The sequence below is a fragment of the Tupaia chinensis genome, unplaced genomic scaffold, assembly GCF_000334495.1.
Source record: "Tupaia chinensis unplaced genomic scaffold, TupChi_1.0 Scaffold000287_1, whole genome shotgun sequence".
NCBI classification, from domain to species: Eukaryota; Metazoa; Chordata; class Mammalia; order Scandentia; family Tupaiidae; genus Tupaia; species Tupaia belangeri.
Genome location: NW_006159771.1, coordinates 896,524 through 911,588, shown reverse-complemented (window position 1 = coordinate 911,588; position 15,065 = coordinate 896,524). Strand labels below are relative to the sequence as shown.

Genomic DNA, 15,065 nt, shown 5'->3' with positions numbered 1-15,065 from the left:
GAGAAAGAGAGAGAGACAGAGAGACAGAAAGTGAGAAATCACCCCTCTGGGGGGATGGCCACGCTGCAATCCCTTCTCCTCCATTCTCCTCTAGGGATCTTGGGTACGCACGCACACGCACCTGGTGTGAGTTTAAGCCACCAGGTCTGGGACTTGAACCGCAGTTGGCCACGTGGGAGTCCAGCGACATAGCCATTATGCCAACTGCTGGTCCCTTGCTGTTGATTTTTGATTAAAAAATTTGTATCACTTAAAGAAAAAGGCTTATTCATTTACTTCTTCTATAAGAAGACACGAAGACAGAGAGAATTCCAAGCCGGCCCCCGTGGAGAGAGCGACCCCATTACTAAAGAAAATACAGATGACCTTCTCCATTCTCCTCTCAGGATCTCACGCCCAGCATGAGTTTAAGCCACTGGGTCCGCGACTCGAACCACGATCAACTACATGGGAGTCCAGCGACAGAGCCATTACGTGAACTGCTGGTCCCTGTCGGGTATCTCTGAAGTGCTCTGTGGAGGTTTAAGTTACAAGTCACAGCTGGGGGAGCCTAAGTCCCCACACCTTTACTAACATTTTTACTACACCTCTTGATACTCGGCAATCCGATAGATGATTTTTTTTTTTTTTCATAAAAATCATTTCAGTTCCTTTCTAGGTGAACTGTTTGTTCGTGTTCCTCATCTGTTGTTCTACCTGGTTCTCGGCTATTTTTTTTTTTTGGAGAGGTTTTTGCTATAGGGCGCATGCACTCACCAGACAGACAGAGACAGAGAGACAGCGAGAAATCACCCCCCAGGGGGGATGGTCATGCCGCAATCCCTTCTCCTCCATTCTCCTCTCGGGATCTTGGGCACGCATGCACACGCGCCTGGCGTGAGTTTTAAGCCACCGAGTCCGGGACTCAAACCACGGTCGACTACGTGGGAGTCCAGCGACATAGCCATTACGCTAACTGCTGGTCCCTCGGCTATTATTTTTAAAGTTGTATTTATCTTACTCATGATGGAGAACACACGTGTGGCACATATGCACACAAGGGGGAGAGAGGGAGGGACGGGGGGGAGTTATCCTTAACAGGGTCTGGCCGCGCCGAGACCCCCTTCCCCCGGACCTTCAGCTCACCAGCTCTTCGGCACACTGGAGTGTGCGCGTGTGTTTCTGGAGACCCCAACCTGCCGTCGGCCACACGGGCACAGCTGCAGGGAGAACGGCCATCCTGATGACGCTGAGTCATCCCGCTACGTTTCGGAGCATCTCTTTGTGTTGTCTTTTAGGGCACTTTAGCAGGTTTTCGATTTCTTCATCATACAGACCTATGCTTCCTGTTATCAATACATTCTAGGTATTTCATTTGTTTCTGTTTTTAAGAGAGATTTTTGCTATAGGGTATGTGCGCTTGTCAGAGACAGAAAAAGAGAAATCAGCCCCCGGAGGGGATGGTCACGCTGCAATTCCTTCTCCTCTAGGCTCCTCTCGGGATTCTGGGCACGCATGCACACGTGCCCAGCCTGAGTTTGTTTGCCAGGTCCAGGACTCAAACCAAAGTCGACCATGTGGGAGTCCAGCGACATGCCCACTACGCCATCTGCTGGTCCCCTAGGGTTTCATTTGTGAATGTGATGACTTCCTTTACACCCTCTAAAGGTTCTGGATGCCGCTTGCTCCTTGTTGATTATATCCACCTACCTTATCGTCCTCTTTTATTTATTTATTTATTTTTGAGGTTCTTGCTATAGGGCGTGTGCTCTCGCCAGAAAGACAGAGAGAGACAGAAAGGGAGAAATCACCCCCCAGGGGGGATGGCCATGCCGCAATCCCTTCTCCATCCTCCTCTCGGGATCTTGGGTACATTTAAGCCACCAGGTCCGAGACTCGAACCGCGGTCGACTACATGGGAGTCCAGAGACCTAGCCATTACGCTAACTGCTGGTCCCATCCTCCTTTATTGTTTATGGCAGTTTTTCCAGTTGATTCTCTCACTGATCATAGCATCCTTAAATAATGACAAATTCTACCAATTTATTCCTCTCTTGACTAAATGCTTGGGCTAAGAGCTCTATAGCTTTGTTAAGTTACAGTCACAAGAGGAGATACTTGTTTAGATTTTAAAGTTAATTTATCAAGGTTAAGAGGCATCTACCTACTCCCATTTAATTGGGTTTAACTCAGAATAATGCTGCATGTTACAAAAATGTCTTTTAAACATCTAGGAAGCAATCATATAATAGTTTATTTTTATCTGCTGACATGCAGAATTAACAGTTTCCCAGAAACGGAAACTCCCTGCTTTCCTGAAATAAATCTTATTTGCTCACGGCAAATTACCTTCCATCATGCAGTCAGGTTGTTGGTTATCATTTTACTGAGAACTTTGCATTGACACTCGGAAATGATCTACAACGTACTGAGTTGTCCGAAAAGTCGTGACACATTTTTGCATAGAAAAAAAACGCTATAACTTTTCCAATGACCCGATAATGTTTCTCCTTAGCTTGGGAAATACTCTGTTCAGTTCAAGCTTTTATTTTCTATGCTCTAGAATATTTTCATCTTGATTAGAGTCATTTGTTCCTAAAAAGTTTGTTACACGGGGCCAGCAGAAGGCTTAGCGGTTATGTTGCTGGACTACTGCATGGCAGACTGCAGTTCAAGTCCCAGACCTGGTGGCTTGAAATTCACACTGGGCACATGTGCGTGCATGGCCAAGATCCCAGGAGGGGAATGGACTGTGGTGTGGACACCCTCTCAGGGGGTGATTTCTCACTCCCCCCCTCACTGTCTCTGTCACTCTCTGGTGAGCACACACGCCTAAGGCAAAAACTATCCCCCCCAAAAAAAGTTTGTTACAATGTCCCTGTGAAGCCTCTCCAGCTCGGCGGCTTTAATGGGTTAGCTCTTCGATAGTGCCCTTTGTTCCTTCTACGGTAATTCTTCAGTCTCAGCCATTTTCTTTTCTTAGATATCATCTACTTTCAAACTGATCTACATAGGATTCAGCAAAAAACTCTCTTATCTTTTTTCTTTTGGATAGAGGGCATATGCACTTGTCAGAGAAAAAACAAGGAGACAGAGAGAAAGCACCCCCATGTGGAATGGTCATGCTGCAACCTTGCCTCCCTCTCTCCTACCGGGATTTGGGCAAACACTCACACTCACTCGCACTCAAGCTGCTGGGGCTGGGACTCGAACTGTGGTTGGCCTTGTGGGGTCTGGCTGCCTTAACCACTAGACCGTGGAACCAGCCCTCATCCTTTTAATTTACCCTACATCTGGGCTTATTTTCCACCTACAACTACCTTAAATATTTGTGCTTTTTCATTTCTTTCTTAACTAAACCAGTAATTCCTACTGCTATTGTTACCTGTTTGAATATGGGACTTGGGCAGGTGGACGTGTCTCTAAAGGAGAGAGAGAGTCAAGCCCTGGTGCTGGAAATGTGCGTGCGGCAGAAAGCTTTCTCGAGGCCGGCTGGGAAGCCACCTACCTCCTGTGCCTCCCCACCAGGTAAGGGCTCTTTAAAGGATCCACACGATGAAGCGGCAGCACCTCCTGCCTCACTCCTGGAGGCAGCAGAGCTCAAAGCAAATGCGCCCACTTGCGCTCACTTGGTCCTAATAAGTGGGATCAGGTGGCCTGACATTTGCAGTTTCAAGATGGGAACGGGCTTAGGCAAAGGGAAAATCACTTCTCTGGGAGGAGTCAAGAGACTCTGGCTCCACCCAGCCAGGCATCTGCCTCTTGGGGCCGCAGAGCCGGCACACCTGAAAAGAGGCCGAGTAAGCACACTATGAGCAAGTGGCTGGAACAATTCACGAACAACTGCAAAACACACCGTGGCAATGTCCGAGAAGGGCCTCCTGCTGCCCTGAGCCGATCGGCTGAGAGTGTAAAACCCAGAGCCGTGCTGGAGGCAGTGCGTATTTCTTTCCCACAGGGCCTTATCCTTTCAATGAACACATCGTTTTAGGGAGAAAGGCCAATGCAAAGGCAAGCCTGACTACAGAGGCTGAAACTGCAGCATCTGCAGTGAGTCTACGCGCTACCCCTGCTCCCTACAAGTAAATGCCCCTCCATCCTTCTGCCCAGGATCCCACTTCTAGGAATTACCCTGAGGGAGCAGTCAGAGGTGTGCTCAAAGACTCATTTACAACCACAGCAACGGGACATCGACTCCAGGCCCACAGTGAAGGGCCGGCTAAATCATAGTGCGTTCACAGGACAGGCGCCTGGATAAGCAGCAAGCGAATGCTTCGGAGGACGGTTTATTACATGGAGGAACAGTGAAGATACAATGACAAGTGGGGAAGAAGTCGGGAAGTACAGATATCAGATGTGGACAGGGATCATAGCTGCGAGACTGGATAATGAATAATGCTTGTATTCTTGGGACTTTCACTACTATTTCAGTTTTCAACAATGTATGTGAATAGTTCTTTTCTTTTCTTCTTTGTAGTTTGCTACGGGGTGTGTGTGTTTGCTGCAGAGAGACAGAGAGAGGGAAAGTGACAGATCACCCCCAGGGGAGATGGCCACGCTGCAATTGGGCATGCAAGCAGATGCACCTGGCGTGTTTTTCAAGCTGCTGAGTCTGAGACTCGAACCGTGTAGTTGGCTATGTGGGACCCGGGTGCCTTTATCTCCACATCACCTGCTAGCCCATGTATGTGTAATTTCAAAACCACAAAAAGAACATTATAGAAGGAAAAAAAAAAAGAAAACCAATCAGCCCGACCGCTTTTCCTGTGTCCTGAGTGCCCCAGTGAAGCATGGCAGGTGCACTGGCCCTGAGAAGGCGCCCTGGCCTGTGGCCCGCCCCAACTTCTCCCCTGCCCTGGGCACGAGTCAAGAACCCTGGGAGAAGCGTGGGGCCGAGGCTGGTGGGAAGCTGGGTTCAAATATCTTGTTCTCATAGTGTACGAGTCAAGGTAGCCCCAGGGCCTGGGAAGTGCTAGCTGGTGGAGAGAGAGGGGAAGACCTTCCCAGACAAGGTCCCAGAAAGCTCGGTGAATGAATGAGTACCCGGTGTCCAGCTGTGCTATGCAGAGAGGGGTGATTCTCCTCCGACCGTCTGCTGTCCGAGTCTCAACTTGTTTCTTCAACAGATTCTGGCAGAACAGAGTCACAAAAGCAAGTGAGAAAGTTTCTGCCAACCATAAGGAATACAAATATAAACGAAGCTTTTCTTTTTGTGGTAAGAAGAGTTAGCGTGAGATCCACCCTCCTGGCCAACTTTTAACCTCGCGTGACTGAAATGGACACTAATTCTTCCCCCTTTTATTCCCTGCCCCTGGCACCCGCCTTCCCACTCTGCTGCCGTGTGGTCATCTTTGCCCTCAGCCAGTGGTACCGTGCAGAACTTGTCCTTGGTGTCAGACTTACTAAGTTGGACCCAGTATGTTCTGCTTTGGGTATGTCAATTATACCCTAATATAGTGGGCTTAAAAAAAAAATAAAGCTTCCAAGGAAATGTACTTTTTAAAAAAATAACTGTTTTATTTAGCTTTATTTATTTACTTACTTATTTTTAAAATCTGAATAGAGAGAGAGAAGTGAGAAAGCAAGCCGCCAGGTCCGGGACTCGACCGTGGTTGGCCATCTGGCCGTTAACCATCATGCCACCTGCCGGCCCCAGAAATGTACTTTTTTAACTGTTAGAGGACAAGTGCACTCACCAGAGAGAGAGAGAGAGAGAGAGAGAGAGAGAGACAGAAGGAGAGAGAAAGCACCGCCAGTGGGGTGTGGTCACACGACAGTCCCTTCTCCTTCGTTTCTCCATTCTGCCTGGCCGTGGGGCCGCGGGCACACACACCAGCATGTTTCCTAAGCCACGAGAGCAGGGACTAGAATCATGGTCGATCGTGTGGGATCTGGCTCTTTACCAGGCTACGGGGCCGGTCCTAGGAAATTTATTCAAGTGTCCCTTGAGGTAGTCTTTCTAGGACAGTTAAAACCAAGCTGCTCAAACAAAGGACAAGCACCTGTTAAAACTCGGGGTATGTACCCGACCTCCCGCACAGCAGTGAACAGAGCCAGAAACAGAAAGCTCCCAGGCCCAAGCACCCTCCCCTCTCTCAGCACCACAGGTCTGTCCAGGTTCCCAGGGCAGGGACAACACGCCAGGCTGTCCGCCCACCCGATCAGCAGCTGGAGGACTGAGATCTGCATCTGTGAGCCCCGCGTGTCACTGAGCCAGTGATTGTCAAGTGTCTTCCATCACAGAGCCCTTTCTTCCACTAGAGGCCCATAACTATGGTCTCTGTCATGCAGCATTCCTGAATCGCCAGGGGGGTGCGAGTTGCCCCTTGGCCCCTGGACAACAAGCTTCTGGAGATGGCTTAAACTCCTTGAGTGACATCGATATTTCCCACCCCATTCCTGCCCCACTTCCACCCCCCCCCATGAAACATTTGGGAGCCAGATAAAGAAAGGGAGCCCACAGAAGTTCCTGAGGGCAGAATCTGAAACCCACTGTTCTCGGCACCCAGAATTTCCTAGAAAGGCCGGCAGGTTCAGGTTTAGAGCAGAGCTAGAGACCTCATCCGGGGTACCCCGGACAAGGAGGCCGTTGACAACTGTGGGCAACAGGACCACCTGGCCCCGGCTCAGCACGCATCCTCCTCCCACTCTGCCTGCGACCTCACCTCCATGCCGGATCCAGGCTGCCCATGCCATGTACCACCTGCCTGCTCCCCTTGCCCTGCCCCTGGGCACGTGCCCACATCTCCAGCGCGCTGGGCTGCAGCCTCACCTTCCTGATGTCTTCCAGACTCTCCCCGTTGACAACGCCGGCGACAGAGGCAGTGGACCCCGTCTCCCTGGCCGTGGTGCTCTTCTGGTCCAGCTGCTGCTGCTGCTGCTGCCTGCGCTGGTACTTGAGCATCTCGGGGTTCTCGATGACGGCCGTGGAGAGCTGGGCTTCGGCCATGACAGCCAGGCTCTTGCCATAGGTGGATTGGTGGATGCGGCTCTAGGAGAGGGGTGGGAGACACGGCCTGTGAGCCCCTGTGCCGGCTGCAGAGTGGGCTCTCCTGCTCTGAGAGCAGAAGGGCCCCGAGGAGGCTCTCGTCCCTACAGCTGCCTTCTGCCCATGAGACTAGACGGCTCTGCTGAGGTCTCCTGCCCTGCCCAGCTGGGGACGGCACTGAGCGAGACAGCCGGCATGGAACACCTGCCCTTGCCCTACGGTCTGTGGTGAACAGCGGGATGACCTTGGCTTTGACGAAATGAAGAGCACCAGGCCGACACGACACCACGGTGGACACTTCACACACTCTTTGGAAATCAGGCCCTGGGACCAAGGGTCTGCTTTCACTGTCTTTGTCAGACACCGGTGCCGAGGGCCGAGGGCCATGAGCTTGCTGATGGTGTTGCTGAGAGCAAGGGAAGGCTCGGCTCGGCAGGCCTGGGGAGGCCTGCTTTGCCCTTCAAGAGCACCAGGCCGACACGACACCACGGTGGACACTTCACACACTCTTTGGAAATCAGGCCCTGGGACCAAGGGTCTGCTTTCACTGTCTTTGTCAGACACCGGTGCCGAGGGCCGAGGGCCATGAGCTTGCTGATGGTGTTGCTGAGAGCAAGGGAAGGCTCGGCTCGGCAGGCCTGGGGAGGCCTGCTTTGCCCTTCACTGGCGTGAGGCCTGCCAGTCCTGTGCCATAACGAGCTCAGCGGGAGCCCCAGGAGAGCAGCACACCGTGAGGACCGGTGCTCGTAACTGCTGAGGAGCAGACCAGGCGGGCCTGTGCAGGTGACCAACACACCCTCCGCCCAGGACCCAGGACTGAGGTCCACAGGACCCTGCCACACACGGAGTGGGAGGCGCCTTTTCGGGACAGCTCCTAGGACTGGTTCCGCGGGGCTTACAGGTGCCAGGAACCGCCCTGTCTTCCTATTGCGGCTCCTGCCCCGTCTCTCCTGCATCCATGCCCTGGAAACGTGAGCCACAATTCAGGCTTGGGCTGAGACTTTCCCAGTGTCCCTCCAACACGGGGTTTCCACCTGTGGTCTGGGAGACCGTACGCTATGGCTTGATTCCCAGGGTCCCTGGTGACACCAAGGTGGGAGGAGGGCCTGAGGCCGCTCAGATGCTCGTTTCTCCAGTGAGAAGTGACTGGGCCGGGCCCCTTTCTAGATACAGCCGAGGAGGCAGAACCCCGACCTGGGCTCACATGTACGTGGTAACTTAAGAGAGCACTTCCGGCAGCACTAGCGTCACCTAGAGGGCATGGAGCTCCTCCCAGACAAACGAGTCCGGCCCACCGAGTGCTGGCAAGGCCTGTCTGCAGTCGGGGCCGGTTTCCGAGTCGAGGGAGGTAAAGCGGAGCCTTCCCCAAAGCCCTTGCAGAGCACGGGGAGGGACCAGCCCCACAGCTGGCTGGCTTCACACTTCTGTCCTCCTGCTAAGGGCCGTGTGTGGTCCTGGCCACGGGCTGTGCTATTTTCTGAGGCTTAGTTACCTCGCAGATCTAGAATAAGAAGAGCCCTGACTTCAAGAGTTTTGTGCAATTTCAGTGAAAACATTATGCAAAATACACAGCCCGGAGCCCCCGCTATAAAGTCAGTGGTGAACGACCAACTTCATTACGTGCTCGCTGGTGTCCGTATAGACAGTGGGCAGGTGACGTGGGGCCACTCCAGCGCTCTCCCAGGGTGGAAGCCTGCCGGGGGGTGGCCTCTTAGCAGCTCAAGGAGAGATGCCCCCAATTTTTTCACTTTGTTTAGATTTTTGCCACAGGGTGTGTGTGTTTGTTGGAGAGAGAGGGAAAGTGAGAAATCGCCCCCGGGAGGGGAGGGCCATGCTGCAGTCCCTTCTCCTCCGTTCTTGTCTCGGGGTGTCGGGTATGCACGCACACACCGGGTGTTTTCCAGGCCACCAGGCGTGAGACCTGAGCTGCACAGCTGGCCTTGTGGGACCCGGCCACCCTGACCAGCACGACGCCCGGCTGCCCATAACAGGCTCCTGTGGGATTCTGTACAGAGGGGAAGGGCTGTGGCCTATGGACGTCTGAGCTCTGGGGAACGCTGTGTGGGTCCCATGAGAAGATCCCCAGGTGGCTGTCAGAGCTGTCATGGCTGCTTCCGTGGCCACAGCGCACACGGCAGTATAGGGCGACCAGCTTACCTTCTCCTCCTCACTCAAGGGGTCTCCGAGCTCGTCCTGGGAGAAGTCGAGAAATGCCACGGAGCCGTCCATGGAGCACACCAGGATGCCCAGCCCGTTCAGGGTCCTGGAAAAGCCGGCTGTCACCCGTCTGGTCGCGAGCATCTGAGGTGGACCCCACGCCCTGGTGGCCGGCCTCAGCGCTCTAGGCAGACACTGGAGACCCTTAGTTCCCTGGGTGGCCGAAGGCTCGGGGGTGGCAATTTCGTCCCAGAGGGCCCGGTACCCTTTCGTTCTAAGTACTAGTACAAAGCCTCCCTTAGCATATGTCTTACAAGAATTTTCAATTTTAATCATCTTATTTGGGAAACCATTAAAAAAGCACTCCAGGGAGTGTACATCTAACAAGGTTGCTGAGAAGCAGAATGTGTCTGCTCCAGGCCCAAGCAGACACGGTTCACGTAAAGACAGAGTCAAGTGGGGCCCCACCAGGACCACCCCGTTGTCCTTGTTGCAGACAAATTCCCGTCTGCCTAAGAAGGCATCTTCCAGGGGCAAATGCTATCCGGGATGGCACACCTACCCCACGGCAGGCTCCAGGCACACACCGCCCTGGGGCCTGTGCCAGCTGCGGTGCCTGGCGCGAACCTACTGACCGCCCGACCCCAGCCACACCCGGGAGGGCCCAGGTGTGGCTTCTCCCTCCCCAGCCTGCGCACCAGGACCGGCCCCACCTTACCAGGAGATGTCCATGATGGACTTGTCGAACAGCTCGTGGATGACCACCAGAGGCCGTTTCAGACACGTGAGCTGGAGGGGAGAAGCGGTAAAGGTTACTCGAACCCTGAAGACTGCTGTGTGTGCGCCTGGCTCAGGTAACACCTTCAGCCCAGAAGCTTGGTCAGACTGCTGGCGTAGGGGGTATATGTGACACTACCCAGACAAACAGCAAACCCGACTGCGGGGACCCAAGCCTGCCCAGAAGAAGTCTCTCAAGGTGATCCCGTCAGCACGGCTCACTGTGGGCTGCAGGGGAGATGGCTCGGTATGTGGACAACCAGCCACGGACAGGGCAGAGAGGGGGGTTCGGGGAGGCTACGCTGAGCAGAGGCAGCCCAGGATGGGGCTCGGAGCTCTACGTGGCGGAGGACAGGATGCCGTGGCCTGGGCAGGGAAGGAGCTGGCCCTGGAGAACAAAGCACATCTTCTCGGGGCCTGCAGAGCTCTGGAACTCACCTATCCGAGGTGTGCTGTCACCAGTTACACACAGGTGGTACGGAGACACCAAGACCAGGGCGTCAGTCACCCGGACTCAAAGCTAGCTACGGTTAATACATTGAGGAATATGCTTCTTCTGGTCTATCTTGGGGAACCACTTATTTTATTCTTCCCAATAAGGGACACGGTTCTGTCTGCCATTTTTCTTTTAAAGTTTATTTTTTCCACGAATGGACAGACGGAGGGAGAGCACCCTCACAGGGTCTCGATGTATGGATCCATCTCGCACTTCGGCCAGCCCCGATCATAGGCGTGGGCATGTGTGTGCTTGGTGTGCTCAAGGAAGCCCTGAAAGTGAACCCAGAACCTTCTCACATGGGCTCGTCTTGTGGAACGTCGTGTCTTATCTGGCACCACCGTGCAGCCCGAGTCTGCCTGCCATTTACCACAGTCCGAGAATGTGACTGCTACGCTGTGAGACCCTTTCCTGATGGTGTGCAGCACTCACCATGTGCCTGTTACTGCCTGGTGGCTCCAATGCGAGCTCACACTGACCCCGTGGCCATCGCTCATACACAAGTGTCTGGCCACCCTATGACAGGCTCGGAGCCACAGGATGGGGGGCTGGGTGAGACACGCTCCCTCCCAAGGCCGGCTCTCCTGGGCGTTGTTAGGGTCTCCCACCTGCAGCCTGGACCCCTGTGAAGGTAAGGAGGAGCTGTGGCCACCCTCATCCTGGGAGAGGCTAAAGTCTGAGCTACTTGGAATCCTGCCCCCACCCAAACTCCTCTTCCTGAAAAAAGAGCCTTGCCTCTGCTGGCAGAGATGTGCCCACACACGCCCTGAAACCTGGAGCCTGTGCGCCCCCGTGACCTCAGCACCCTACGGCGTGAGCACCACTGGCTGGTGTTTTGGCTGCAGAACTGTGAATGCGCCCCGGGCTGGGAAGGAATGCCTGGAACTGCCCAATGGGGTACGAGGCTCAGGCTCTAGAAGGGGTGTTACATGAACGGTGAACAAATGAAAAGCAGATCACAGGTCACAGTACATACACTAGATTTCTTTCTTTCTTTTTAAAAATTTTTTACAGGTTTTTGATATAGGGTGTATGCGCTCACCAGAAAGACAGAAAGCGAGAAATCATTCCCCTCAGGGGGGGATGGCCACGCCGCAATCCCTTCTCCTCCATTCTCCTCTCAGGATCTTGGGCACGCACGCACACGCGCCCAGTGTGAGTTTAAGCCACTGGGTCCAGGACTCGAACCATGGTTGACTACATGCGAGTCCAGCGACATAGCCATTATGCCAACTGCTGGTCCCTACAACAACAGATTTCTCTGCAACGAACCCATACATGCAACGAGAGGATAACCTTCAAACCTACAACTAACTTTTTCTTTCTTTCCTTCCTTATTTTTAAAGAATTACTTTATTTAACTATATTTATTTACTTATTTTAATTTGATCAGAGAGGGACAGAGCAAAAGGGAAGAGGAAAAGTGAGAAAGCAAGCCATCAGATCCAGGACTCAAAGTGCAGTTGGCCATGTGGGAGTCCAGCGCCCCTATCCGCCATGCTGCCTGCTGGCTCCAAACCTGTAACTTTAAATCCACTTCACTTACTGAGAAAATATTTTTGAATTAACATAAATTTAATGTGTGCTCATTTTGCTTCATCAAAAAAAAAATTTTTTTTTTTTTTTTTAAAGAGAAAAATCACTCTCTAGGGGGATGGCCACACCACAATCCCTTCTCCTACACTCTTTTCTTGGGATCTTGGGCACAGACACACAAGCACCAAGTCGCTGAATCCGGGACTCAAACTGTGGTCTACTACGCAGGAGTCTACAACGTAACCATCACGCCACCTGCTGGTCCCTGCTTCGCCAGCCGCTACAGAGGCTGCCACGAGGAAGCACCTCCACTCTCAGAGGCAGGGCCGCCTCCCTCATGGCAATGGGGTGGTCTCTTGCTCCTCTGGTGTAACCAGACGACCTGAGGGTGTGGAGTGTCAGTCTCTGGAGATGGGAACTGGACGACCTCGCAGGAGCTCTAACTTAGAAACCTCCAGTTCTCACTCTCTGGTTCTCACCGTCACCGGTCGCTGAGTGCCTGCGGAGAACCAGCTGCGAGGAGTGAGGACAGAAGGGGTATGGAGAAGTGCGGAGCAGCCCACGGGCTTAAATGGACAGGGAGAGGGAGGTGCTAGCTATGACAGCAAGAAGGCAAGCCAGGGAAAGTTCTGCATGGCTTTCATGGTGGGCGTAAGCACTTCCTTGTCTTGGGCGTACACGCAGGAGTGGGACTACTGGGCCATCATGCTTAGCTTTAGAAAATGCCAAATGCTTTTTTTTTTTTTTTTTCCAAGTTGCCAGAAGGTGTGGGGGGAAGAGGGAGAAAGCACCCCTGAAAGGCACGGCCATGCTGCAATCCCTTCTCCTCCATTTCTCCGCGCTGCTGGGACTGGGGCGCACATTCATGCATGTACACACCCCTGGTGTTTCTCAAGTCAGAGGCCGGGGTTTGAACTGTGATCAGCCGCGTGGAGTACAGCTCCTTTGATCCACGGAATGACCTGCCAAACGCTTTTCCTTAAACACCCCTCAGCAATGCATCAGTTCCAACTACCCACATCCTGGCCAATGCTTGGTGCTATATTTTTTGCTTGTCTTTTAATTTCTTACATATATACACTCAAAAAGAATGGAAACACATGTTCACAGAAAGATTTATAAGAAGATGCCCGACCAGTGTCAGTCACACTGTCTCAAAGCTGCTGCCTCCCCGATGACCAGTGACAGGAGCGCAGACAGACAAACTGCAGAGCACTGACACGGTGGGACGGGCGCGGCGATAAGGAACGAGTAACTGTTACACACCCACACACCACACACGGGTCTTGGACACGTTATGCCAAGGGAGAGACACTCAAGATGCCAAAAATAACAAACACTGCACAACTGAACTGACACAGTGTTCGAGAACAGGCGAACACATTAACGTGACAGATGTCGTTAGAGCGACTGCCTTGACGGGGAGGTGGGACCGAGACCAGGCAGAGACGAGGAGTGTGCTGGGCTGTGGAGACACTGGTGTTAGAATCTAGGACAATTCTCTGAGCTGTATATCTTTCAGGTGGATATGCTTTATCTATATCAGAGGTCAACAGGAAGATTTTTCTTTTTTTGCCAGAGAGCATGTGCGCTCACCACAGAGACAGAAAGAGCAGTGGAGAAAGCATCCCTCGTGGAGAACGGCCATGCTGCAATCCCTCCTCCTCCATCTCTCCCTCCCTCAGGACCCCAGTCACGCACGCCCACATACGTGCCTGACATGTTTCTCAAGCCTACAGGTCTGGGACTTGAGTGGCAGTCAGCCATGTGGGATCTGGCGACAGAGCTGGTCCAACACAAATATATTTTCTTTCTTTTTTATTTGAGAGAGATTTTTGCTGTAGGGCACATGCGCTTGCCAGAGAGAGATAGAAAGTAGGAAATCACCCCCCTGGGGGGATGGCCATGCAACAATCCCTTCTCCTCCATTCTCCACTTGGGATTTTGGGCACACACGCACACATGCCCAGAAGCAGATCTAAGCCACTGGGTCAGGGACTCAAACCGCAGTTGACTATGTGGAAGTCCAACGACCATCACGCCACCTGCTGGCTCCCATCACGAAACTTTTCCCAGCGGGAATCAAACACGACATGCCAACCACAGCACTGTTCACTGAGGTGCTGCCCGAGTCTGGGCACAAAGCTGCTCTAGCCGGGGTCAGGTCCAGCCTTCAGCATGGCTCCCGGGGAAGCAGGAGCGCCTACGGGCTTCCACAGAGGGCTGAGCCCAGCATGGCAGCATCCACTGAGCACCACCCAGAGTAGTAGGTATCTTCCCCTCCCTCGAAAGACCTGAGGGAGAACGCTCATCCTCAGGATCCCTCGGGAGGCACAGTCTCACCGCCCCTCAGCCCACACTGCCCGCCCCATAGCCCAGCTCAGGAGGTGGCTCACCCAGACAGAGAGTGAGCGGTCCTTGCTGCCCACCGCGCAGCAGCAGTACGGGCAGCTGGGCTTCGCGGAACTCCCGTTCTTCTGCTTCTTTTTGAAGATTTTTGGGTTAAATTTCTAAAGCCAAATAACAAATGTTCAAGTAATTAATGATCAAGCGTCGGCATGTCCCCCACACCCAAACGTCGGAGACAGACCCGAGCCGCAGCCCGCTCGTGGGAGTCCCTGCAGACATTCTCGGGGCCCAGGCACTGAGTGCTCGTGATTTTACGCTCAGAACGGCTTGGACGACCCTCCACGAGGGACAGAGAGGGGGCTGGGGGGTCAGAGAGCACTGCAGAGCCACCAGGTGAGCACGCGGTGAATGTGGAGGGCGGCTGGCTCTACCGAACTCTTCGTCTCGAGCTAGCATGTGAGTACGGTGGGAGAAACAGGAAGTGGCCCTCTCCACTCCTCCTGGCCTGGGAGGGGGAAGGGCTTGGAACAACCCAAGCCTGCAGGAGGGGCCTCCGGGACACGGACCTGGTCACTCGAGGTCTGATGCACTATAACCCCTCCCACTGCTAGACAGCCACCGTGAGCTGTGCAGAGCTGTCTAGCACAGATCCGCTCAGCCCGAGGGCTCTACCTGGGCCAGGCGCCCACAGCAGTTACTAAGGTACATGACGGGCTGCTTAGTGCGGGAGCCCCCCCCCCGCCCCAGGGCAGCCAGGCTGTTGCCCGTGGAAGGGCGGGGGGG

The 15,065-nt window shown here is 53.6% G+C and overlaps 1 protein-coding gene across 1 annotated transcript in view; it reads right to left on the bottom strand.

Annotated features, from left to right (window-relative positions):
• Positions 1–15,065, bottom strand: part of HIRA (histone cell cycle regulator) — a 66,746-nt gene that overhangs the window by 32,890 nt on the left and 18,791 nt on the right. The window contains exons 9-13 of the mRNA XM_006150424.1: positions 14,330–14,443; positions 9,843–9,913; positions 9,125–9,230; positions 6,752–6,970; positions 5,023–5,108 (exon numbers count right to left, since the gene is read on the bottom strand). Of these exons, the coding sequence (XP_006150486.1) occupies positions 5,023–5,108; positions 6,752–6,970; positions 9,125–9,230; positions 9,843–9,913; positions 14,330–14,443 (596 nt within the window). The remainder of the gene's footprint in view (positions 1–5,022; positions 5,109–6,751; positions 6,971–9,124; positions 9,231–9,842; positions 9,914–14,329; positions 14,444–15,065) is intronic.